Genomic DNA, 25316 nt, shown 5'->3' on the forward strand with positions numbered 1-25316 from the left:
ATTTTCATAGGTAGTTTTATTTGGTTTTTAGAAAAATATACACAATAAATGGAACCTCAGTTCTCTTAAATAGTTTTAAATTAAAAGTATGCAAGTGAGAGGATGAGTGTTATTTCCACAGTGAGGACATCAACACTGTTTAATAAAGTGGCAGACAGGAATTTCTGCAGCAAGTCACAAATGTTTACAGGAATGGTAGGAAGTGAGGAGAGGCAGCCTGAGGCTGGCAGGCTGGCCAGCTCAGACAGCACAGTGTGGGTAAGGGTTTCATCTCGCCCCTTCAGTCTGAATTTAAGAAAAGAATGATTTGCCTATCCTAACCACTACAGCTTTGAGTAAAAACATTTTAATGTGGGGAAGAGGCCCTCCAGGGCTCTAACAAGCTAACTCGGCCAACCAGAGCCTGCCCTTTCAGTTTGGTATTCAGTTTGACTAAAATGTATTAGGATTACCTGTCAGTCACAGTTCAACTGGTAGCCCATGTAACAAACTCAAAGGCTTGGAGTATTTGTTAATGCCATGTATTTGGATTAGACCCCTGCTTTCTCCTGAACATTCTTCTTAATGAATTCACAGTATCCAACAGCGTTTGCGAAAGGTATTTTCCCTTGGCAGCCGTCTGACTTCTACATAGTTTTGAGAAGTTAAGCAAGGAGGCAGTAGGAATTGCCTTAGCTCTGTTTCAGCTCTGCCCTTTCCCCTATATTATATAGACTACGTATATATATACATACACTCAGTATATACTACAGTTACTCCAGGCCTACTTCTCCAGGAGTACATATTTTCCCTCCACGGGTCCTGGGGTTTTTCAAGGAATTGCAACCTAACTGTCACGCCAGCCAGAGGCTAGTCTGTCGTGGGATTTGCTGAGGAGCTTAAACGAAACTCGATTATACAACTGCCACCGGTAGCCACCTTCCTCCCTCACTGTATGCATTTGCTAAATAAGCAGAGCAATGAGGCAGACGTCAGGAGCAGTATCAGGCTTTGGGGTCTACACACACTTGTGTGAGAGGGAGAGAGGGGTGACAGGAAACAGGCCAATTAGTGGAGCTGGCGGTTCACTTAGGAATGAGAAGAGAGAGATCGGTATTTTGTTCTCTGTTCGTCTATTTCCTGTTTGGTTTTCTTGATGCAACTAAAGATCTCCTTAAAAAGCACTTTGTATTCTGGTGGCGTCGAGGTGGTGGGGGAACTGATGGGCTCTGGGGTGACCGAGGCCAGTTCCCAGCCAAGGGTGCCCGGCTCAGGCTGGGTATTCACTGCAGCCGGGTCCTTGGCCCTGGAGGTCTGCACAGCCTTGTGGGACAGGGAGTCCTCCTCTTGCTGGCACTTCTTCAGCAGCTCCTCGTACTTCACCTTGAGGGCACTGTACTGCGTGTCCACCTCGTGCAGGAGGGAGATGCCCCTCTGCTTCACGGCCTTGGCCCTCCGGATGCAGGTCTCCTCGTGGCCCTTCACAATGTCGCCGCCCGCCAGGCTGCTCAGCACCGTCTCGCTGCTGCTGCGCTTGAGGGGCTTTCTGTGCGCTTCGGCCACGGTCAGGAGCATCTCCTCCAGCAGGCTCTGGCTGGGCTCCTTGACAAGGACCAACAGAGAGTCTGGCACCAGCTTCTCAACCCCGTTCACAAAAGGGCGCTCCGACTGCAACATCTGCCGCATCTCCGCCACGTCGGCCTGCAGCTCCAGCGCGCGGGTTCGGTAGGCCTCGGCGGCGCCCAGCTGCTGCTCCAGCTGCCTGTTCTCCTTCAGCACCAGCCCGTACTCCTCCTCCACGGTCGCCCGCTTCTGCCGCTCCAGGCTCAGCTGGGCCTGCAGCGCTGTCACTGTTTTCTTCAGATGCTCGTTTTCTTCTTCATCTGGGCTTTGCTGACTTGGTAAGGCAGTGATCTTCTCGGCAAACACATGATCGTACACGAAGTGCCTGGGGAAAATGTTGAAAGAATCTGTTACACAGGTCGACCGAGAATGCAAAGAGGGAGACTGATGATTTTTTTTCAACTACCTGTTTTTGAGGAGCTGTGGTGTGACTGACGTTTTGCCTGTTGCACACTAGAGCAGTGGCTACAATGGACACGTGTGAGAAGACACAAGTTCTGTGACTAATTTTTTTTTTTAAACATTCAAAATACTACAGAACATCCATTCCCAAAGACCAGCTGTATGACTGATACCGTTCAAGGAAATCAGAACAGCCAGCGGTGCTCAGAATTGGCTGCAGATTAGAAATCACCTGGGCAGTCTTAAAAAATACTGAAGCCTGGGTCCCGCCCACATAGATTCTGACCTAGCTCGTCTGCCACCTGGACTTGAGTATTTTTTTTTTTTCTTTTTAAAAGCTCTTCATGTGATTCCTAATATACAGCTAAGACAGAACCACTGCTGCAGTGATTTTTAAACCACAAACACATATCAGAAACACCTGGGCAGCCTTTTCCTCACACCTAGAGATTCTGATTAGGCCTGAGGGAGCCGCTGGTCTGGCAGTGTGTGAAAAGCCACACAGGCGGCCTGGCGAACGGTCGGCGCTGAGGACCACCGGGTGCACGGGCTGCTCTCTCGCCTCTTCCGACTCCTAGGCAACTTGTAACTGTACTTATTCGGGTGACTGTTTGCTTATCTGCCTCTTCATGAGACTGAAACCTCCACGAGGGCAGGAACTTTGTCTGTTTTGCTCAGCACTCCTCACATCTGGCATTAGCACCTGCCTTACACAGGTGCTCAAGAAATAGTTCCTAAATAAAGATTCAGTCTCAGAACTCTATATTGTAAAGGCATCGCTGCAGGCAAAAAGACCTTCTGTTTGCCTGGATTTTTGTTTAACTGAATTTTCAATTTTTTTCTTCACTGGAATGTGAAATACAACCCCCAAATCTGTAGTCTATCAGAAGTACTGCACCTTATTTTAAATTAAGATTTAACACATTAAAAGCACTAAAATACACGAGACTTTCAAAAATAAGTGTTCACAGAATTACTAATACCCAAGAACTCAATCATTTGTACGTTTAAATTCAGTGGTTTAGTTCAAACCACCGGTGGTCTAATAGCCAAGTGGCATTTCCTAGAAGGGTACTTTTAATCTACTGGAATCCAGAATGTGTCAGTGACACGAGATGCTCTCCTGCTTGCAAATGCCATGGAAAGGCAGGCTCTTACTGGCGGAGGTCATACAGCTCTTTCAGAGACGAGAAGCTGGGTGCCGATTTCTCCCGGTCGTGCGTCCCCTGGCTCCTTCTCCCCTGGCCAGATGACTTCAACTCCTCCACTTGGCTCTGGAGGTGATCAATGTTGGTTTGTAGGCATTCAATTGTTTCGGTCAGGCTGCGAGGAACAGACAGAATCCAACTGCTGCTTGTCATATTAAATTAAGGGCATAAGCAGTGAGGAGAGATTAGCTGCCAGCCACTCAAACTGGGCTTCCATAATTGGAAAAGACTTCTATTTAATCTCTATTCTCCACGGAGAATTAAATTAAACCTTCCCGCATATTGACCCAAACCCACTACAGCCACGTTCTATTCTAGTTTATACTAAATGACTTCTCCTAGGGCTTCTTCAATGGATTCTAAAAACATTACCTCAGAATCTTCTGCTGTGAGGCCTTGCTGTCAGCAACGAGCTTTTGATTTGTTTCTTCCAGTTCCCTTGCTGTGACATCTAACTGCTCATAAACCTTTGCGTGCTGTTCGTTCATCTGCCGCAGAAGCTCCACCTGCTTGGTCAGATACTGGAAGAGATGATTGTGACCAGTTTACACGTTAAACACATAAGATACCTGCAGCATTCCAGCACCAACTGTATCCCTCAGTTCAGTTCTGACACTGAGTACCTGGAGCTATCAGCGCTCAGTCCCACAAAACTGCCCCCACTTCAGGTGCTGTTGGCAAGTCCCAGGGACCACCCGCACATTCAAACAACCAGCTGTAAATCTGGGGGTTCCCATGACCTCCCCTCAGGTTCCGTAATTCGCTAAAACAACTCACAGAGCTCAGGACAGGGATTTACTTACACTCACTGCTTTATTATAAAGAATACAACTAAGGAACGGCCAAAGGGAAGAGATGCGTAGGGCAGGGATGGGGGTGGAGAGCAGTGCGGGGCTTTCTTGCCTCTCCAGGTGCACCACCCTCCCAGCCCATCCATGTGTTCACCAACCCGGAAACCCAGCTTCACCGCACAGACATGATTCATTCAATCACCGGCCACTGGTGAATGAACTCAATCTCCAGTCCCTGATCCCTCTCCAGAGGTTGGGGATTGGGCTGAAAGTTCTAACCCTCTAAGCATGTGGTTGGTCCCTCTGGCAACCAGTCTCCATCCTATCATTGTGGAAATTCCAAGGGATTTAGGAGCGCTACACCAGGACATGGGGACAAGGTCAAATACATGATTTTCATTATACCACAATACCACAGGTTTATTTTACGAAAAGAAGAACTTTAAATCTCAATTAAACTACTTTCCTTAATAAGAACTGAGTACAAGCCATCCTTTATATGCTTAGTTTCCCTAAAGCTCACCAACATCTCATGTATCATAAGGCTCTTCTACCCTTACAAAGCACAAAACACACATAAAATTAATGTTTGACAGGAAAATCTAAGTGAGACACGATAATCCCACAAGAGAAAAAGCACGGAATACATGATCAATGTTTAAACAAAAATATGTTTTATAGACATAAGAAAAGCCTAAAGAGGAGGATTTTAGATGATATTTGCTTGAAAAAAATCTAATTTTTTTCCCTCTGGGTGAAGACATTCTGGACAAAGAACAGGGAAAAAAATATTGATTTAACTAGAAAAAGATATTTTAACATAATATTATTCAAAGATACTTTTAATTCTGTGAGAATGTTGTCACCATAATCCTCCTTATTTGTGAGAAACTTGACAGATTATTTATTTTGGTACTGCTAAGACTGCTTTCTAAATGGCCAAGGATAAAGGGGAATAGTCACAACCTTAATGCCTCAATGTTACGTTTCCTTGTTTCCCCTCCGACTCAACTCCACCTGAAGACGACGAAAGACAGTAGATATTCCAAATGAAATAGTCACACTATTTCTCTGGGGCACAACCAGAAAGAGGAAAAAGGTAGGTCTGATGCATTACCAATGACCACATGGTAACAGACCAGACATGACTTTAAAAATACTTTTCTTGAGGCTTCTCTTACATACCTATACAAGTATTTGCAAAGCTAACAGACTTCTTTCAAAGAAAGGGCTATATGACTTTCAATGGGCTCTTTAAATGGCAGTGGTGTGGCAGAGTTGAAAAAAGTATATGAGGCCTTTTTTCAAACTAGTTACATAGCTCGGTAGCAATGTGTTGAGAAAACACTTAATTCTCATACCTTCTCATCTGAAACTCTTGGCCAAGAGTGTGTTGGAAAATTCTTTAAATTTTAGGAAGACGACACACACTTTATAACATCCCAGTGAGGGTTGGGTAGCACCCTGTTATCAAGCATTGATATTCTCATCAAAAGTATGAATAAAGATTATAAACAGCCTCACATGAGCTCAGGTCAGGGTTTGCTGTCAAATAAATTTGTTGCCTACTTAAGGCAAAAAATCTTGTTTTTATAGAGCTTTTCGGGTTCAGAATTGAAAATAAACTGTGGATCCGTTAGTACCTACCTTGTAGGATCGAAAGTATTAAATGAGATGGAGTGAGCACACAGCATAGCCCCTGTAAAAGCCTGTGTTTATTCTTCACTCCCTCAATCCCCACCAGCTTCTCCTAGAAGTGTGCCTGTAATCCTGCCCTCTGGCTGGCAATGTCCTGGTAGATTCCTGTAACTGGCAGGGAATGTTTTCAATCTCTTCGGAATACTGGAGTAGAAGAAGGTTTAGAACATAGGAATGAATATAATAGCTGCAGAAATTTTGCAAGCTACTTTATGTCAAGTATAAGATCTCAAATATTCTTTGGGACTGATTCACAACAACCTAAAAAAAAGTCTAATGCACAGACCAGACCCTCATTATTAAGTTGCCACAGGAGCCATCCCTGCCTAGTGATTGGAATAGTCGCATCCTCCGTAGGACACATCTGCCCCACAGAGGGCAGGTGGGAGGCCAATTCCCATGCAAGTCTTGGTGGGCACAGGATCAGAGAAGAGAGATGGCCTGATGGGAGGCAGCAGCACAGAAGATAAGAGCACAGGCTGTGGGGTTGGAATTTGGTTTGAAGTCCTACTTTGCCATTGCTAACTGGGTGACCTCCCGTAAGTAACTTAGTTTTTCTAAGGTGAGATTTCCTCATCACCTACCTCACAAAGTTGCTGTGAGGTTAATATGAGGGAAGGGTTCAGCATGGTATCTCGCAAATGGTTAAAAGTGCTCGATAAGAGTAGCTATTTCATCCCTATCTACAGTTACGCGCTTTCAAACTTTACATGTGATAAAATTCAACTGGGGGATTTACTGAAGTATAGGAATCTGGGCCCCTTTCCCCTAAAATTCTGAGTCAATGAGACTGGGGTAGAGCCAGGATTCTGCATTTTTAGGAAAAACCCCAGGTGATGTTAGTACAAGTGGTCCAAGGATCACACTTATTAGAGAAATGTTGATCTTGGACATGGCAAATGCTGGAAGCCTCCCCTCCCCGAACCCAATGTCTCTTTCTCTTGGGTCCAGGAGACATAAACACATTCACTTGGATCGACAATGATTCTTAAGCTTAATGTATACCATTTCCCTTCTTAGGACTTAATTTAGTTGCAGTTATTCACAAAAATTAGTCTATATTTTAACTGTATCGCAACAGCATTCTTTATCATGTTGTATTTTGACATGTTCCTACCATCGTAATTCCCTGAAATTATATACTACTTATATAATTGAGTGCTCCTTCCTAAATTCTCAGTCCACCCAAATACTGATTCTCTACAGATGGCTAATCTTATCTACTGCATTTAAAAAACTTGTTAAAATGGATAATTTCAAACATATATAAACGCAGAAAAATGGTTTAATGAACCCTCATCTATCTATCATCCAGTTTCACAATTATCAATACACAGTCAATCTTGTTTCAGCTCTACTTTTCCACTCCCCTCATCCCCAATTAATTTAAAGCAAGACTTATTTTTTTGGTATGCGGGCCTCTCACTGTTGTGGCCGCTCCCGTTGCGGAGCACAGGCTCCGGACGCGCAGGCTCAGCGGTCATGGCTCACGGGCCCAGCAGCTCCGCGGCATGTGGGATCCTCCCGGACCGGGGCATGAACCCGCGTCCCCTGCATCGGCAGGCGGACTCTCAACCACTGCGCCACCAGGGAAGCCCCCAAGACATCTTAATTTAAGTATACATATTTATATATTTCTAAGCGATAAGACCTCATTTTAACCACAATTCCAATCACACTTAAAAAAAACCCCAACAATTCCTTAATATGTTTCAGTGTTAACATTTTCCCATCTCTTAAATGGTTTTTCCAGCTTCATATGTAGTCCTTATTTCACCCTCAGGGGGTACCTTTATCTTGAAATTGTGGAGTTGCCTCCCTTTAAGGCAAGCTCCCCCTTCCTAAAGGGGGAGCTTTATTTATTACCCAATCTCCCCTCTCCCAGGGGCCTCGCCTTTCCTGGCTGGCTCCATCTAATCCAGCAGCTCTTGACCTGAGGTCCACAGGTTGAATTGACAGGGTCCACGAACTTGGATGGGAGAAAAGTTACACCTTCATTTTCACTAACTTCTAACTGAAATTTAGCATTTTCTTCAATTATGAATGGAGGCAACAAACCACCAGTAGTATGAGGAGTACTTAGGACTTCATCACTTACAGGAATCACAGATGTTTCCATAGCACATGATAGTAGCTGCAGAAATCCTGACTTATCACTATTTGAAATGACAGTTTTTAGATTGCTTAGATCTTGGTATTTAATGAATTAATAAACACTGATAGTAATATATCACAAATTTATTTTTTCAATATTTTGATAGTCATTTCAATATAACCAATTCCCTCTGTAATTTTATGTATTTTAAGAGGTTCATCTTAGAGTCACGAGATAGCCAAAGGGATCCACAGCACAAAGATGGCCAAAAAACTCAAGATTATCCTTTAGGCCTCCATGCAAACATAAAGGCTTCAGAAACCTTTCTAGACCACCCTGTCTAAAACACCACCACTCCCAAGGCACTCTTATTAATTTCCCTCAAAACACTTCACACTTAATAATAAACAAATTGCTTACTTATTAATGTCATAGTCTTGCTAACCCTCCTTGAAGAAGGGAAGGCTCTTATACATCGAGTCCATTTAGCACAATTTGTGATACACAGCAGGGACTAAAAAAATATTGGCTAATGGCAATTTCTAGACCTCTCTTCACAACAGCTCGTCATGCTTGGTACCACAACTCAGACTGCTGGAATGTTGAGAGCCTTCTTTCAAAGAGTTTGAGAATGTCTTTGGCTATAGCCCTTTTAGGAAAAGGCCCTATTAGATACGAATTCTTTCCCCTCTTGCTCCATTTATGGACAATTTCTCTGTGTTTATTCCCATGGCACAGGTATGCCTCAGAAATCTGAAAGAGACATTTTTTACCAGTCTCTCTTACATGGGCCCCAAGATGTGTCCCTTTTAAAAGATATAATATTCAAATTAGAGTCGTGGCCGACATAAAGGAAATAAGTCAATATGTAAATAAGTACAAAGAGGCTGTTTAGAAAACTGCAGTAGGTCCCCCTCATTTAATATATAAAAAGCTGTAGGGGAGGGCTTCCCTGGTGGCGCAGCGGTTGAGAGTCCGCCTGCCGATGCAGGGGACACGGGTTCGTGCCCCGGTCCGGGAAGATCCCACATGCCGCGGAGCGGCTGGGCCCGTGAGCCTGCGCGTCCGGAGCCTGTGCTCCGCAACAAAAACAACAACAACAAAAACCGGTAGAGGGAAAAAAAAACCACAATGAAACCATTTAGGAAGAACTTGTGATACTTTGGTCTTAGAGGACTTGGCTTTAAGGACAATCTAAAGAATGGCAGGAAGCTTGTTTTCACGTGGTAGGAGTTTAATCTTATTATGATTAAATCAAAACTAATCAGAAAAGCCCTTCACTTCTCCAAGAATCTGTGATAGGTTACCTAACACAGGAATCTGACTAAATTGGTCAGCAACTTAAAAGAAAAATGTTTAGCTCTCTCAGCAAGTATTGACGTGAGGCCAGAGGATCAGAATCCATGCAGTCAGACACTGCTTTAAGGCTTGGCCTCTAAAACTTCAAATTAGTATTTAATCAAATTTTTTCTGATTCTACAAGGAAATGGGTTAGCTTATTTTCTACCCTACATTTACAGGTATGGCTATGCTTCTCATGTCCTGGTTTTCTCTATTCAGAATCTTTGATCATAGCCTCAAATGAACCTGTCTGGACTGCCAAGATCCTAAAATTCAAGTGCCAAAAAGAGATCGAGTACAAAAGTATTTGTCATATTAAACAGGGGTGGGTGATGAGGGGATATTTAAGCTAAACAGTGGAGGGAGGGGAACATGGGGGTAGCAAAAACACAGGCAAAAATGTCAACTTATAGGCAAGAGTGTCAAAGTTTAAGTTCCATGGGTTATCTCCCACTTGTCTTAGAATTTGTACAGAATGTCACCTCAACTAGGAGTAAAAGGTTCAGGTTATGTGAAAAAGCTATAAATAGGCCACCTTTACAATTGAGGCAAACTTTTGAAAAAGGCCAGCAGGATTATATTAACAACTGTTTGCAACTGTAGAACCCTGACCTGGAATGCTGGAAAAGACAGACACAACCAAACTAAAAACTCATAAGGAATGGAATGGAAATTCAGCTTTTATGCAGTGTTGGGATTATTCTTATATTAAGGATTACAGCCCAAATCCTCTGAATTTAGTATCGAAATGACCTTCCACAATACTGAAGAAATATTTCCCATTACTTTTGAGAAACTTCTTTCCCCTGATTAAAATATTATATTCCCCCTGAAGGAAATTTAGGAAAAAATTTAAAAGTATGAATATGAAAATAAAAACCACCTATAATCTCACTTGAAGGAAATTTAGGAAAAAATTAAAAAGTATGAATATGAAAATAAAAACCACCTATAATCTCACTTTTAAAAGCTTTGCTTGTTCTTAAGATCTGTTTTCCAATAATTGAAAAGGATTTATTTTTTTCAGAATTAAGATTCTTTCATTACTAAAATTCTTAAAACACATAAATAAACTGTGCAACAATTTATACTGCCCAAAATATATACACACACATAATCTCATCACCTCAGAACAACTCTGTAACAACATCATGCTAGCACTCTTATCACCATTACACAGCAGAGCAAACAGGATCTGAGAGGTAATTTCACAGGCCTAAAGTCCAGCTATTTGCTATAGAATTAAGGGCTTAAGTCTGAACATTCTAACACTGAGGCCAGAGCTCCTTCCACCTCCTTTCAAAATCTCCAGAGGTGGAAACCCACAGTTTAGGAATTATTGGAAGTGCTTCGTAAACTGCTTACCTGTCCTCTGTTAAGATACTGATTTGAACAAGTATTCAGTGATTACCTACTATGTTCCAAAGACCATGAATAAACAGCAACAGCCTTCAATGTTGCAACGGAAAATGGGGAGGTGGCGGGGGGAGAGAAATAGAATAAAACAAATCAAGAAATAAGTGTAATATATAGTAGAATATCGATAAATGTCATAGGGGAAGCACAAAATGCTTTAAAATTTCCGAGGAAGACATGAGCTTTTGAAAGAAGGGACACCTCTAAGGCCAGACTTCTTTGACTCCTGTGGGGATAATGCAGGTTTCCAAGCAGAGAAGCAACAGAAACACAAGGCTGTGGGCTGCTCACACAACTGTAGAAAACTTTACGAGAATCTGATTGTGTCTGATGTGTCAGATCTCATTACTCTCCAAAGCTTCTCTCCACCCCCTCATTCAGGAGAGAAAAACTTGCTCTGGAATCTTGAAAAATTAGATGCTGAGTAAAAGCCACACAGGCTATAGGCATCTCTGAAGCCAATCATTACTTTCAATGTTTAGTTAATCGTTTTTTTTACATTAAAAACAGTGCCTAACAAAACACTAATTTTTATGAGGACTGTTTGAAACCCGTTAACAGTCTTTGAAAGCATACTTGTAGTTCTACTGAGAGAATATCCTTTCACAGTTTCCTAGTTGTCTATTTCCATAATGAGTCACAGTTTTGGGGATTTTTTTTTTAACATCTTTATTGGAATATAATTGCTTTACAATGGTGTGTTAGTTTCTGCTGTATAACAGTGAATCAGCTATACATATACATATATGCCCATATTCCCTCCCTCCCACCCTCCCTATCCCACCCCTCTAGGTGGTCACAAGGCACAGAGCTGATCTCCCTGTGCTATGCAGCTGCATCCCACTAGCTATCTATTTTACATTTGGTAGTGTAGATATGTCCATGCCACTCTCTCACTTTGTGCCAGCTTACCCTCCCCCCTCCCCGTGTCCTCAAGTCCATTCTCTATGTCTGTGTCTTTATTCCTGTCCTGCCCCTAGGTCCATCAGAACCATTTTTTTTAAGATTCCATATACATGCGTTAGCATATGGTATTTTTCTCCTTCTGACTTACTTCACTCTGTGTGACTGACTCCAGGTCCATCCACCTCACTACAAATAACTCAATTTCATTTCTTTTTATGGCTGAGTAATATTCCATTGTATATTATGTGCCACATTTTCTGTATCCATCCATCTGTTTTTTTTTTTTTTTTTTTTTTTTTTGCAGTACGCGGGCCTCTCACTGTTGTGGCCTCTCCCGTTGCGGAGCACAGGCTCTGGACGCGCAGGCCCAGCGGCCATGGCTCACGGGCCCAGCCGCTCCGCTGCATGTGGGATCTTCCCGGACCAAGGCACGAACCCGTGTCCCCTGCATCGGCAGGCGGATTCTCAACCACTGCGCCACCAGGGAAGCCCCATCCATCTGTTGATGGACACTTAGGTTGCTTCCATGTCCTGGCTATTGTAAATAGTGCTGCAATGAACATTTTGGTACATGACTCTTTTTGAATTATGGTTTTATCAGGGTATATGCCCAGTAGTGGGATTGCTGGGTTGTACAGTAGTCCTATTTTTAGTTTTTTAAGGAACCTCCATCCTGTTCTCCATAGTGGCTGTATCAATTTACATTCTCACCAACAGTGCAAGAGGGTTCCCTTTTCTCCACACCCTGTCCAGCATTTATTGTTTGTAGATTTTTTTTGATAATGCCCATTCTGACCAGTGTGAGGTGATACCTCAGTGTACTTTTGATTTGCATTTCTCTAATGATTAGTGATGCTGAGCATCCTTTCATGTGGCTGTTGGCAATCTGTATATCTTCTTTGGAGAAATGTCTATTTAGGTCTTCTGCCTATTTTTGGATTGGATTGTTGTTTTGATATTGAGCTGCATGAGCTGCTTGTATATTTTGGAGATTAATCCTTTGTCAGTTGCTTCGTTTGCAAATATTTTCTCCCATTCTGAGGGCTATCTTTCCATCTTGTTCATGGTTTCCTTTGCTGTGCAAAAACTTTTAAGTTTCATTAGTTCCCATTTGTTTATTTTTGTTTTTATTTCCATTTCTCTAGGAGGTGGGTCAAAAAGGATCTTGCTGTGATTTATGTCATAGAGTGTTCTCCCTATGTTTTCCTCTAAGAGTTTGATAGTGTCTGGCCTTACATTTAGGTCTTTAATCCATTTTGAGTTTATTTTTGTGTATGGTTTTAGGGAGTGCTCTAATTTCATTCTTTTATATGTAGCTGTCCCGTTTTCCCAGCACCACTTATTGAAGAGGCTGTCTTTTCTCCATTGTATATTCTTGCCTCCTTTATCAAAGATAAGGTGACCATATGTGCGTGGGTTCATCTCTGGGCTTTCTATACTGTTCCATTGATCTATATTTCTGTTTTTGTGCCAGTACCATACTGTCTTGATTACTGTAGCTATGTAGTATAGTCTGAAGTCAGGGAGCCTGATTCCTCCAGCTCCATTTTTCTTCCTCAAGATTGCTTTGGCTATTCAGGGTCTTCTGTGTTTCCATACAAATTGTGAAATTTTTTGTTCTAGTTCTGTGAAAAATGCCGTTGGTAATTTGATAGGGATTGCATTGAATCTGTAGATTGCTTTGGGTAGTATAGTCATTTTCACAATGTTGATTCTTCCAATCCAAGAACATGGTATATCTCTCCATCTGTTTGTATCATCTTTAATTTCTTTCATCAGTTTCTTATAGTTTTCTGCATACAGGTCTTTTGTCTCCTTAGGTAGGTTTATTCCTAGGTAATTTATTCTTTTTGTTGCAGTGGTAAATGGGAGTGTTTCCTTAATTTCTCTTTCAGATTTCTCATCATTAGTGTATAGGAATGCAAGAGATTTCTGTGCATTAATTTTGTATAGTTTTGGGGATTTTATCCTAGCATTTTCACCAGTTCTGCACATTCTTCATCTACTCTGAGTAGCTTGTTCCAGGACCATTTTCTGGCTGATTTAAAATTTCTCTGGGTTGGTAGGATAAGAGCTTACTTTTTGGTTTTCAACTATATTTTGCTAAATTTAAAAAATGATCATGTATTACTTTTCAAATCAGGAAAACTCCCAATAAACATTCTAAAAAGTCAGTTTAAAACTTGTACAAGTGATCCCATTTGTGTAAAGTTCAGAGACAGGCTAAACTAATCTAGGGTGTTAGAGTGCTGTTTAGGCGGGGTGGTGACTGGAAGAGCTGATAATGTTCTAATTTCTTATCTGGGTATTGGCTGCATGGGTATGTTTATGAAAATTCTCTCAACTATATAGTTAGCATTTGTGCCTTTTTCTGTATGTATATTAAAAAAAAAAGTTAAAGAGAAAAAAAAGACATAAGGTTTGAATTAAGGAAAGAGTCCTTATAAAGCTTAGGGGGCTCCGAAAGGATATAATGATAAGAGGCACTATACCTATTGCAAGGGTCATTTTTAGTACGGAATTAGGTTCTTCAGCTGCCTGGTTACTTTTACAAGAGTGTCAGGCTTTCCTTGTTGTAGATTACCGGAGGGAGACCTTGGAAGTCTGTTGTGATCTGCAAGTCTGCCTGGGCCTAGGTGTGAACCAAACAGGCAGTAAGGCTGGTCTGTGGGAGGCCTCTGGCTGGTAAGTGGGCTTAGCCAGAACTGCCATTTCATCTCCCTGTTTCATCCCATTCCTACTGACTTTCAGGAAGTGATTTATAAAAAGAAAGAAAGAAGAAAGCCAACTGCAATGGCAGAGAAGAAATCTAAGACAGCGTTTTTCTTAGTCAAAAACCAGCTTTGGATAAAGGGTACAATGTTGAAGGCTACAATGCTTGGATCTATGAACCAGTGGACCACGTGCTCTATTACAGAAACAAGAGATCCATGGAAATGTTTCTGGAAGTAATCCAGGCTAAATTTATTTAATTAGCTTTATACATATATTTAATTGTATATTTATTTAATCATTAAGGTCTGACCTGGATACTTCATTTCTATTATGCTTTTCAACACCTTATAAGAATTGGGGGTTGGGGAGAGGTGACTACAGGGGCCAAGGAATCACATCCGTGTAAAAGCTTGATCACAAACATTTTTTTAGGAAAAAAAAATCTTATAGAAGACTTTAGATAGTGGAGTGTTATTCGTAGATTTGGAGACTCTTCAAAGATCTTTGGATTTTTTTCAGAATGTCAATGATCTGTTTCAACTGTTTAATCATCTTCAATACCACAGAAAAGAAAATAAAGGTAGAAAGACAGGTAACTTAGATGATAAAGTAACTGTGTTTGTCATCTCCTATAGTAACGAATAGGCATCATTCTCTAATTATACAAATATTTGTACTTTTTTCATCTATATTTGGAAAATGTGCTAAAATAAGCATTATAGTATTCAGTTATAGTGATTTATAGGTGCTTTCATGGAAAACATCAATACAATGTATTAAGACTATGTTTTACCCAAATACAAATAAATGTACCTCACGGTATACAGTAATCTTCATATATATGCCCTAGGACCACTCTATGAAATTTTCCAATGAGTTGAGAAACGACGTCTATGAAGCAAAACAGGAATGAGGTCCTTGATCATGTATGACATTTGGCTAGTTTAATAGTTTTAAAATGCCTGGTTTTCCTGCATTTTTAGGTTTCTGCCCAATTCTATTCAGTTTTGGGTATGGCATGTTCTATGCTCTTCTAATATAGAAATATACCAAAAATGATAGCTGGTGACTTCAATATCATTATAAGATACACCTTCCTAGAATTATAAAGGTATATTTCAGTCACATCTTTGGCTAAATTCATAGATCCTGATGAAGGGGGGAGGGGAATCTACTGTATGCATCTTAATTATGGCTACTATGTAAAATTAAGGATACTGAAATAATAAATTTGTCTTAGTTCTGATGATAGGCTTATTTGTATTCAAAAACTGAAATCTGTGTAATTTTGATTGAAGTCAAGGACAATGTTATTCCACGTCTTTGCGTTTCTAGCATCTGGTTCAATATATAATCAGAGCTCAGGAAGTTCTGATCATGATGAATGGCTTCTGTGTTCTAAGGTCTTTTATATTTTTCTGCACATAGACATAAGAGTCCTGGTTCTACTGTACCAATTTGAGAAGGAGTTGTAATTTAAGTGCAATGCTTTTTGGGGGTGGGAGGGTAGTTTGGGGCATGAAGTGTTCTAATAGGACAACTGTTTGGTTAATATCCATAACTAGCATCCTTACAGTCACCTGGTCTACACATAACTGGGCTACTTTAATGGGACTATTTACAAGACAGCACCTCCGTTTTAAAGCCTTAATCTAGCATCTTTCGTATTACAAAATGAGGTACTACAATTTTAAAATTTTTCATCAAATTTAGGATGGTGTTTGGTTAGGGGGAGGGGATGTAGCCAAGGAGGGGTTATAGAGGGAGTCTCAACAATGTGGATGGTTTTCTTTCTTAATCTGTTTGGTGGGTACAAGGGTGTTCATTATATTAGTCTCTTGTACCTCTTCGCATATCTCAAATATTGCATCATTCATTTTAAAAATAAAAAAGTGAAAAATTCAGTATAATATTCACAGCTTTATTTTGCTTCACATACTTGTAAATACTGGACCATTTACTTCTAGTACACTTCACCAAGTGTGAAGAGAGAAATTTCTTTCATCATAGCAGACTTACATGTTGGGAATGCTTAAAGAAAGTAAAAGTCAACCTTCGCACACTTCCCAATGGTTCTTTATTCTAAAAAAAAGTGTATATTAGAAATTAAACGTTGCTTTTAGTTCCAAGTGTTATTTTAGTAGAATACGATTGGCGCCACAGCAGCGACAGGCCACACCTCAAAGGTAACTCTCCCACGGGGTAAATTACCTCAATTTCCTGTAACTGCTCCTGATTGGTTGTGTACATCTGCTGAAGAGAATCCTCCAGCTCTGTGTTCCGATCCAGTAATGTCTTCCCAAGCTCAGCAGCAAGTTGGAGATCTAGCACAACAAGTAAATCTTAGAATAGTGCAAATGATCTCACTTTAACATTTTACATAACCCAGTCCTTTATTTTAAGAATGAAACAAGACCCAACCCAACATATAAAGTTTAAGTCAGATCCCAGTGGAAGGTGGAATGGCACAGAAGGAAACCTGGATTCTACTTAAAATTCAGTTGTATTAGGGCCTTTTACCAGGTAATGTACTCTTGATGTACCTTTACTTGTAAGACATGAAGAATAGTGATATTCATTTCTTTAGGAATGATCATTCAGCACTGTGACATCTAAGATCATAATTATTTGCTAATGGACTGGACTTAATCATATCCTGATTGTCTACTTTTCTGGATGGACTGTTAAGCCAAAGTACAGGCAAACCTTTCAACAGTCTCTAAAGTTCCCAGGAATCTGGCTGCTGTGAATGCAACCGTCAAAGCAAAGTGTGTTGTTACAGATCCTGGCCTCCTAAGTGGACTAAAAATTAAGTCAAAAAAAGGAAAACTATTGATACATCAGTGATAAGAACATCGCTGCAGGTCTCTCTCATTTTTATCCGTTTCTCTTCATGTCCTTCTCCAAGATGAGCAAACCAGATAAGCAAAGCTGCAGTACACTTTGTGTGGTAACTCAGTCATAGCTCATACTTTCATTTAGCAAAGAACCATATTTCTATTTTAAACCTCATTTTCCAAAGCTCTCTCTTCTTAGGCATATACACACGTAGGACAGGATTTGTTTGTTATAAATCCCAGAAATAAAAATTTAGTGATACAAAAAAGGACAATAGTTCTAACATAGGTGACTGAAACACTTATCTGCATAGTAAATTTCTTTGAGAGGTCCTTTGATATAGTGGGAAATGTACTGAACTGAGTAGGAAGGTCTGGGGTCCAGTTTTGATATTTACCAGGTTAACACTATCAAAACAGTCCCTACATTTAGTATTTTGTGTAGAGAGATGACTGTCCAGTCAATATGATTCTGAAAATCAAATGAAATAATACATAAGTACTTTACAAATTAAGCTGCAATACACAGGCAAAGTTATTATCAGTATTCATTGATTCACAAATGAATGATTTTGTTGCTAGGCACCATGCTAAGATTTGGCTAGAATGGTGAATAAATGGCTGAATTTCCTACTTTCCTGACACTCCCAGATTAATGGGGGAAGGCAGACAGCAAGTAAATAAATAAACTTGCAAACTGTGATAAACACTGTTCATCCATACATGTATGCATAATTCAATAATAGCAGACACTGTTCTGGGGATACAGGAATAAACTCAGCTAAAAAATTCCCTGCCTTCATGGAGCTTATAATCTATTGGGAGAAACAGAATGAAAAAAATATATACTAGATAGCAAAAAGTGCTAAAAAAAACAAAAGGAAGGAAGGGGGCAGGAAGAGTATGGATGTGGGAGGTTGAAATTTAAGAACAGGTGACAAGGGCTTCCCTGGTGGCCCAGTGGTTAAGAATCCGCCTGCCAATGCAGGGGACACGGGTTCGATCTCTGGTCCGGGAAGATCCCACATGCTGCGGAGCAACTAAGCCCGTGTGCCACAACTACTGAGCCCGCGTGCCTAGAGCCCGTGCTCCACAACAAGAGAAGCCACCGCAGTAAGAAGCCCCGTGCACCACAACGAAGAGTAGCGCCCGCTCACCTCAACTAGAGAAAGCCCGCGTGCAGCAGTGAAGACCCAACGCAGCCCCAAATAAATTTATATATATAAAAAAAAGAACAGGCGACAAGGGTGACATAAGACTCAAGATGTGAAGGAACTGAATATGTGACCCACGTAGATCTACTTAGGGGACCGGCAGTCCAGGCAAAGGCAAACCTGGCAAGCATGACTGGGGCTAATAAGGAGGCCAACGAGGCTTGAGGGGTGTGGGGTGTGTGGGGTGTGTGTGTGTGTGTGTGTGTGTGTGTGTGTAGACGGAAAGGGACGAAGGAGGAGGGAGTGTGACAGGGACATTGCAATCATCTGGGTGAGAGAAGGCGGTGGCTTAGACTACAGTGGCAGAGATGCAGATGAATGGAGGTATAGGATTCTGGATATGTTTTGAATGTAGAGCTAAAAGGATACGTTAATCAATTGCATGTGGTATGCGAGAGAGAAAAAGGAAAAAAACCTCTGGGTGTGGTGATAATGTACAAAGGATCTACTTCAGAAAGGGAGGTCACAAGGAAAGTCTTTCTTAGATGTTTTAGCTAAAGCTTGAAGGAGGAGGATCTCACCATGTAAATGCCAGGCAGAGGTCCTAAGATGGGAAAGAACCTGGCACACTGCACAGCCCAACATAAAGCCAGTGTGATGGAAGCACGCTGCGGGAGAGTAGTATGCGAGTTGGAGGAGTAGGCAGGGATCAGATCACACAAAATTTTATTGGCCATGGGAAAGAAAGTTTAGATTTTATTCTAAGTATGATGGAAAGTCATTTCACTTAGTGTCGAAAAATATACTTATTATTACTCATTATGAAAACGGAACCTCACCACATATGATTTTAAAACAATTTTTAGAGGTTGACAAATAAGGTTTACCATTTATTCATTACACCAATATTAAAACTTAACCTAGAATAAGTGGTAAAAGAAAAGCAACAACTTTGTTACCTGGTACTGTCGGTCTGAGTGCATAATTAGCATTGTGCTTGGTTAGTTTTCCCTCCTTAGGAAAAAAACAAAGCCGCAAAACGCGCCAAACACCACTATTTTAAAACATTTTACACCAATTTAAAATAAAACCTTATACATTTGTTAGATAGGTGTTAAAATACATTCTCTTGTGATTTAAATATTAACAATGTCTATTAATGTACTTAAGACTTCAGATATCAAGTCTATGAAATAACATCTTGTATTCACAGACATAAAACCCTTTACAAACCATTCAAAGCATTTAAGAGACATTAATTTTTTATATCTTTTCGAGGTAGTTAGACGAGATTTTTAAACGAGAAGCACAAAGATGCTAAGCAACCTGACCAAATCCACATGGTGAGTCACAGCAAAAGATAAACCACTGTCAATTCTAACTTTCACCTTCATCACAATTCTCTATTATCCATATCCACACAATTTTAAGTCTATTGACAGAGATGTCCATATACTTCTTTGTTTAAGGTAGAGAGTACAAATCTTCCTAGTTGAGGTACTTAATCTTTTCACTTGTTTTCCTGGATGGCAATGAGAAACTAGAGTTAAGCTCTTTGGCTTTTACTGCCTGCACTGCCAGTGAAAGCATATACAATCCCAGGCAAGTTAATATCTTGTTTTCATTAAGTGAAAAAGGAACTAAGCACAGCTGAGACGTTCCAGAAATAATTATTTTGTACTCAGAGGGTAGGCAATGTGTATACATAGCCCCACATAGGAACCACCACGCTGAATTATTAAGGACAAAGCATATAAACATTACCTAGACATTACTTAAGTCTCTCCTGGCCTGCTGTAAAGGGGTAATTCCTCACTGCGAAGGACCCGAGACTCACCAAAGATATTCTTATCTAGTAATCAAAACCTGAGCCAAAACCGCTTCCAGAATAAAGACTTAACTTGAGACCACTTCAGCTATTTTCCTCAGTTAGGAAACTACCTATGCTACTTAAAGCAGCCAGGAACAGCTTTCCTTTTCCTGCTGCTGCAGAGAGTGATGCCAAGTATAGCACTCTTCCAGTAAATAGCAAACAGAGAAGAATTTGAGACTTGTCCTTATCGCAATCCTTATTTCTAGTTAAACAAAGCCCCAGCCTGGCTCAGTAACCTGAAGTCTCAGTCTCCTAAATATTTCATAGGATGTTTAGGACAGAATTCTGGCAAAACAAGTCTCAACTACAAGAAAGTGTCTGTGAAGTCACACTGTATAACAGGATATTACTTCATCTGTTAGTTTAAAGACAAGAGTCTTTTCTGGTCTTAAGAAAAAAAAAAAGTTTATTTCCTGTTGTGTATCATCTGGTTTCCATAACCAAAGGGAGCCAAAAGCTGGCAGTAAGCCCAAGAAGGTTTTCTAAAAAATTAGTGGGGGGAATGGGAGAATAAATGTCCTTTATTTTTAATTAACACATAAAAGAAAAGGAAACAATATAGTTTTGAAGCCTTATGCACCTGTTCATCTCACCTTACAATAAGGATTTTCATTAAGAGGTTGCCTTTTCTAAATCCTACTGAACTGGTGTAGGCAGCCACTAAAAATATCACAGATTTACTGCAGGCTTGAGAACCGCAACTTTTCAATACCTTCATGTTTAATATTCTTCCACTAATCAGTCTTTGCAAGTGATAATAATCTATTTTAACAGTGTAAACTGTTAGCTTTAAACAGATATTCTACTCAGCCCTATGCTCTAGGCAAAAAATTAGCCCTAGCAGTCAAGTGAGTTTTTAAAAAAGATCTTCCTTCCAGAATTCTGAAATCTTTAAATCCCACTGCTATTACATTTTTCTTATTTTACTTCAGTTTTTTAAAAGATACGAGGACGACATATTCCCTATGTAGTCTCTAGCAGTAATTCAATAACATTAAGGCTGAAAGCTTTTCTTATTACTAAACCAAATGCGTCATTTGATGATGCTTCTGTGCAACCCCTGTTGCCAATGTTACTATAATTGGGAAAGCAAAAAACCTGAATATAAACATCAAGAAAAATGATGGTGTCAGTTTTAATGACCATGATTCAGCAAATTAGCTGCTCACATGGAAAATGTACTCCTCTTAAAAAGAAGTAGAAATCTTAGGATTCCTTTAAACTAAGATTTCATTTGCTGAACCATATAGTAGAAACCCGAATCCTTATTCTAAGCTTGCACAGCTCACCTAATGACAATTATAATAGCAGCTGGTCTAAGAGAAAACCCAGTCTCTTAAGTCTTTTCACCTTGTTCTCAGGGGCACATTTCAGAGCTAGCACCATCATTACCTGCACAGGAGGCTCCTGCTGTCCCAGAAAGGATCTCCCCCCCAAGAGACCACTGTCAGTGTCCTCACTGTGCCAACTCAGCCCTCTGACAAAAGACAGTCTCTTCATCAAAGTGTTTTATAAAAGCAAAGGGTTTTCTCCTTCTGCCTGCACACAGCTTTAGGTGTTTTTAACAAGGTATGAATGGTAGTTCAGAGCCTTCCGAGGTTAGAAACTTACAGCAATTTTAATTTTTAAAAAGAATGCCCCAAGCAAACTTTGGTGCAGAGATTCAATCTACTTAAATAATGCTTCTATTGATAAAGGGAAAAAATCTGTAGTTCTATGACTTTGAGAACAGGATCTTAGTTGTTTTAGCAGCTCTCTCCAAACAAGGCTCTCTCAGTAAAATTAATAGTGAGGATGTTAAAAAATGAACAGACATATGTCTGCACTTGATAAAATCCCACTAGATCTGCTTATCAATCAAAGAGGACAGACCTGCTCCCAAACTGTACTCAGCTGCAAAATTATCTAGTGAGGGCTCGCCCTGTGCCAGGCACTACATGTAGTAGGCACACACCAGGAGGTGGCGTCTCCTCCAGTCAACAGGTTCCTAGACCGTCGTCAATGAGTAGGATCCCGCCTATCCTATTTTGCCGACAGACACTGTGGCCCCAGTGCCTGGATGAACAGCTGGCACAGAATAAATAAAATTGTTGAGAAATAAACAAACTAAAAAAATCCTTTAGAAGTTTAGGAGTTCTTTAACATATAATTTAATGAAACTGGGACAAAGATACCCTTCTATTCACACTGTAGCCCTCATGCTTTTACAGGCCATATTCACAGTTATGATTGTTGGAATTTCACATCTATTCCTACACTACACACTTAAACTAAGTTATGATACAAAGGGTTATGTCAAAGTCCATCGTGATAACAGATGTAAAAGTCTTTTGAAAAGCACAGAACAAATTCCAAATGCAAATTGGCATTAAGGAGGTTTGGACCTGTGCTCTTTAAGGTTTCATTAAACTTGACCACCTGATGACTTCATTTCGATCAGAGGTTAAAGAGTTCCACATCTAACCCCAATATGCTGCATTTGCTCCTCAGTAGATTGGAATATTACAATCAGTTGTTCCTAAAATCCTCCCGCAGGGGGAAAGTTCAGTGTGGACTAAGGCACCTGATGGAAGAGAGCCATGAAAACAATAATCCTGTGTGAGTGCCTCAGTTCAGTTCAACAAATGTTAAAATCGAGCTTCTATTATGTGCTAAGTATTGTGCTAGATTAAAAAAAAAAAGAGCCTATACAGATCTACACTTTCTAAATACAGTAAAGAAAACTATTTAGCTTTGATTATAGGACAAACTGCTTAATTTATTATAGGGAAATGTTGCAAGTGCACAATGGCTGCCTCATAAATCCTGGAGAAAGTTTCAAACTAGGCCATCAATCCTTAGGGGGAATTCTGAAAACAGGTTAAAATGTAAGACAAATTTGCCTTGTGGACGCTGTGAACATGACGGCAGATACTGCACTGCAGCCACTGAATAGCTTAAAGTAGATAAGTGTAATGGTGAACTGCTTTGGTTTAAGTGACAGGTCACGACATATTGATTTAAGAAATCACCTTCCCCCAAAAGAATTCCTTATGTTTCTTTTCCAAGTACGAGTCATTCAAGCCTACATTCTTTCTTCCCCCCAAATTCAGTGGTTAGCAGGGACAAACACCATGGCCATTTACTATTCAACTAAATGAGATGTTAATTTTTTGTGCAAGTTAGAGCTGAAAAAGTTGATTTACACAGAACAGCTGAAACAAGATGCCTGAAAAAAATTCCTGAGGATTATTCAGGATTCAGTATAGTGGTTGAGAAAGTTTACTCTGGAGTTTGGAGTGGAATCCTAGCTCCCCCAATAACAGTATCTACTTCCACCTCTGAAACTTTGTTGGATTAAACGAGCACCTGTGTGAAGGGCGCGTCAGTGTCTGGCATACAAACGCTGCTTCCCAACTGCAAGTTCCTGCTATTAATAGGCAAAAAGCTGGGTGGCACTGGCTCCAAACTGAGGGCCGCTCTAAGGTTTTCTCTGGAGACAAGAAATCCAAGACAGGAATGCCTGTTTTTAACTAAAAAGCTAGGGTGCAAAGTGAAGGAAGTGGCAGAGGTAGAAGTACCCTCAAGTCATCTCACTCGGCATCCGGTAAACTACTCTGCGTAAGCAGTTTTTTTTTTCGCCCCCAACAGTCTAACACCAACTGAAAACGGTGTAAACCAGATGGTGAAGAAGAGACAGGGTTTGGGCAGTGACTATGATGACTCCTCATTCTGAGTGTGGGGGTTCAAAAATACTTTGCTGTACAGCAGAAACTAACACAACATTGTAAATCAACTATACTCCAATAAAAATTAGTTTTAAAAAAATACTTGCTCCCACACTTAACTTCAGGGAAGTCATTTGGCCGCTTTAGCCTCCGCTTTCCCCATCTGGAAAATGGGGATAACGCGAATCACTCTCTCACGGAGTTACTGTGCCTATCAAATGTATGAAAGGGCTCGGCACGGTTACTGCCACACAGCACTGACACCCGGGGACTTAACACCTGCAGCAGCTCACACTCGCTGGGAGCCCCGGCTGTGGTTCCTCCCGGAGCGGGGCACGAGCCCGGTAAGGGGCCACCCCTCTCTGCTCCGAGGAACGCCGTGGAGATTAAATCAATTAATCCGGGGACAGCGCTTCAAACGGTGCCCGGCGCCCGGTTAGCACTGCACACACAGTAGTGGTGGTGATGATACTGATGATGCTGATGCTGATTACCGCGCAGAAGCCTGGGCCCCGGAAAGCGGAGTCCTCCCGGGTGGGACGGGCAGGCGCGACAGTCCCAACGCCAGGTGATAGCCAGACCCACCCCGCCCCTGGCATCGGTGGGCCCCAAGCAAAAGCAACTTTTTAACAGTTTCGCGGCCGGGAGGAGTAGCCTCGAGCCGGCAGCCGCCCAGACCAGGCCCCGCCTGGCGATCGCGCCCTCACCTTGCTGGAGGTCCTGGTGGTCGTACCACGGCTCATCCTCTTTCATCTCAAACTCCTCCACCAGGTTTTCCGCCAGCATCTCGGCCGGCTCTTCCGGGGGCAGCGGCCCCCGCCGCCGCCGGCCCTCCTCAGCCGCTGCCCCGGGCTCTCCGCCGGCCCCTCCGCACTCAGCCAGAGCCGCCCTCTGGCGGGACCCGCCGCCGCCGCCCAAGTTCCGCCGCGCCGCCCGACCACAGCCACCCGCAGCGCACGCCGCGGACCAGCTTTCCGACTCACCCCGCGCCGCCCAACGACCCCAACGGCCAGCGCCCTGGCGCGAGCGCCCCAGCCGTCGCTCCAAGCCGGCTCCTCAAGCCGCAGCCGGGCCCAACGTGGCACTTCGGCAGAACCCTCCCAGACCAGGGCTGCGATTCAAACCCCCGGCGGCGCCTCGACCAATCGTGAGCGGGCCGCCGGCCGAGCGGCGGCGACGTAGTCCAATCGCTTCTCAGCGCAGGCCCGCTGTTCGTCCGGGCTCAAGGGCAAGCAGCCAATGGCGACTCCGAAGGAAACAAGGGAGGCGGGAAAAGGCGAAGGGGTGCGGCCGAAGGCCCCGCCTCCTCCTCTGCTTTGAGTAGCTTCTGGGCGTGCCTTCGGGTTGCTGGGGTGTAGAGGTGGCGGCCTCCGCGGCCCCTGTGATGGGTGTCCGGCCGATGGATCGGCTGTGTGGGTGTGAGGGACAGGAGTCCGGCCTCCGAGCAGTGGGCGGTTGCGGGCGGGAGGCGCGAGGAGTGCCGGGACACCGAGGTCCGCTGCCCCGCCGGCCTCTACTGGTCTTTTGACTCCCAGATTTGCTCTGCTTAATGCGGGGAAATTGAGGGTCGG

General features: G+C 42.0%; 1 protein-coding gene across 1 annotated transcript; it reads right to left on the reverse strand.

The window, feature by feature from the left end:
- Position 1: 1 nt before the first annotated feature.
- Positions 2-24795, reverse strand: CDR2 (cerebellar degeneration related protein 2). Its single transcript, XM_059037032.2, has 5 exons — positions 24453-24795; positions 16386-16498; positions 3585-3733; positions 3163-3327; positions 2-1927 (listed from the first exon to the last, which is right to left on the reverse strand). The coding sequence occupies exons 1-5, from the start codon at positions 24529-24531 to the stop codon at positions 1069-1071; spliced, it is 1365 nt and encodes a 454-aa protein (XP_058893015.1). The 5' UTR covers positions 24532-24795; the 3' UTR covers positions 2-1068.
- Between the last annotated feature and the right edge of the window lie 521 nt (positions 24796-25316).

The sequence above is a fragment of the Kogia breviceps genome, chromosome 14 (assembly GCF_026419965.1).
Source record: "Kogia breviceps isolate mKogBre1 chromosome 14, mKogBre1 haplotype 1, whole genome shotgun sequence".
Lineage (NCBI taxonomy): Eukaryota > Metazoa > Chordata > Mammalia > Artiodactyla > Physeteridae > Kogia > Kogia breviceps.

Excerpts from the sequence above, each read along its gene's own strand:
- CDR2 (XM_059037032.2), bottom strand. The coding sequence starts at position 24,531 with ATGCTGGCGGAAAACCTGGTGGAGGAGTTTGAGATGAAAGAGGATGAG. Across the intron at positions 16,499-24,452 it reads CCACCAGGACCTCCAGCAAG|ATCTCCAACTTGCTGCTGAG; the intron begins GTGAGGGCGCGA and ends TTGTTGTGCTAG. Across the intron at positions 1,928-3,162 it reads GAGCTGTATGACCTCCGCCA|GCACTTCGTGTACGATCATG; the intron begins GTAAGAGCCTGC and ends CATTTTCCCCAG.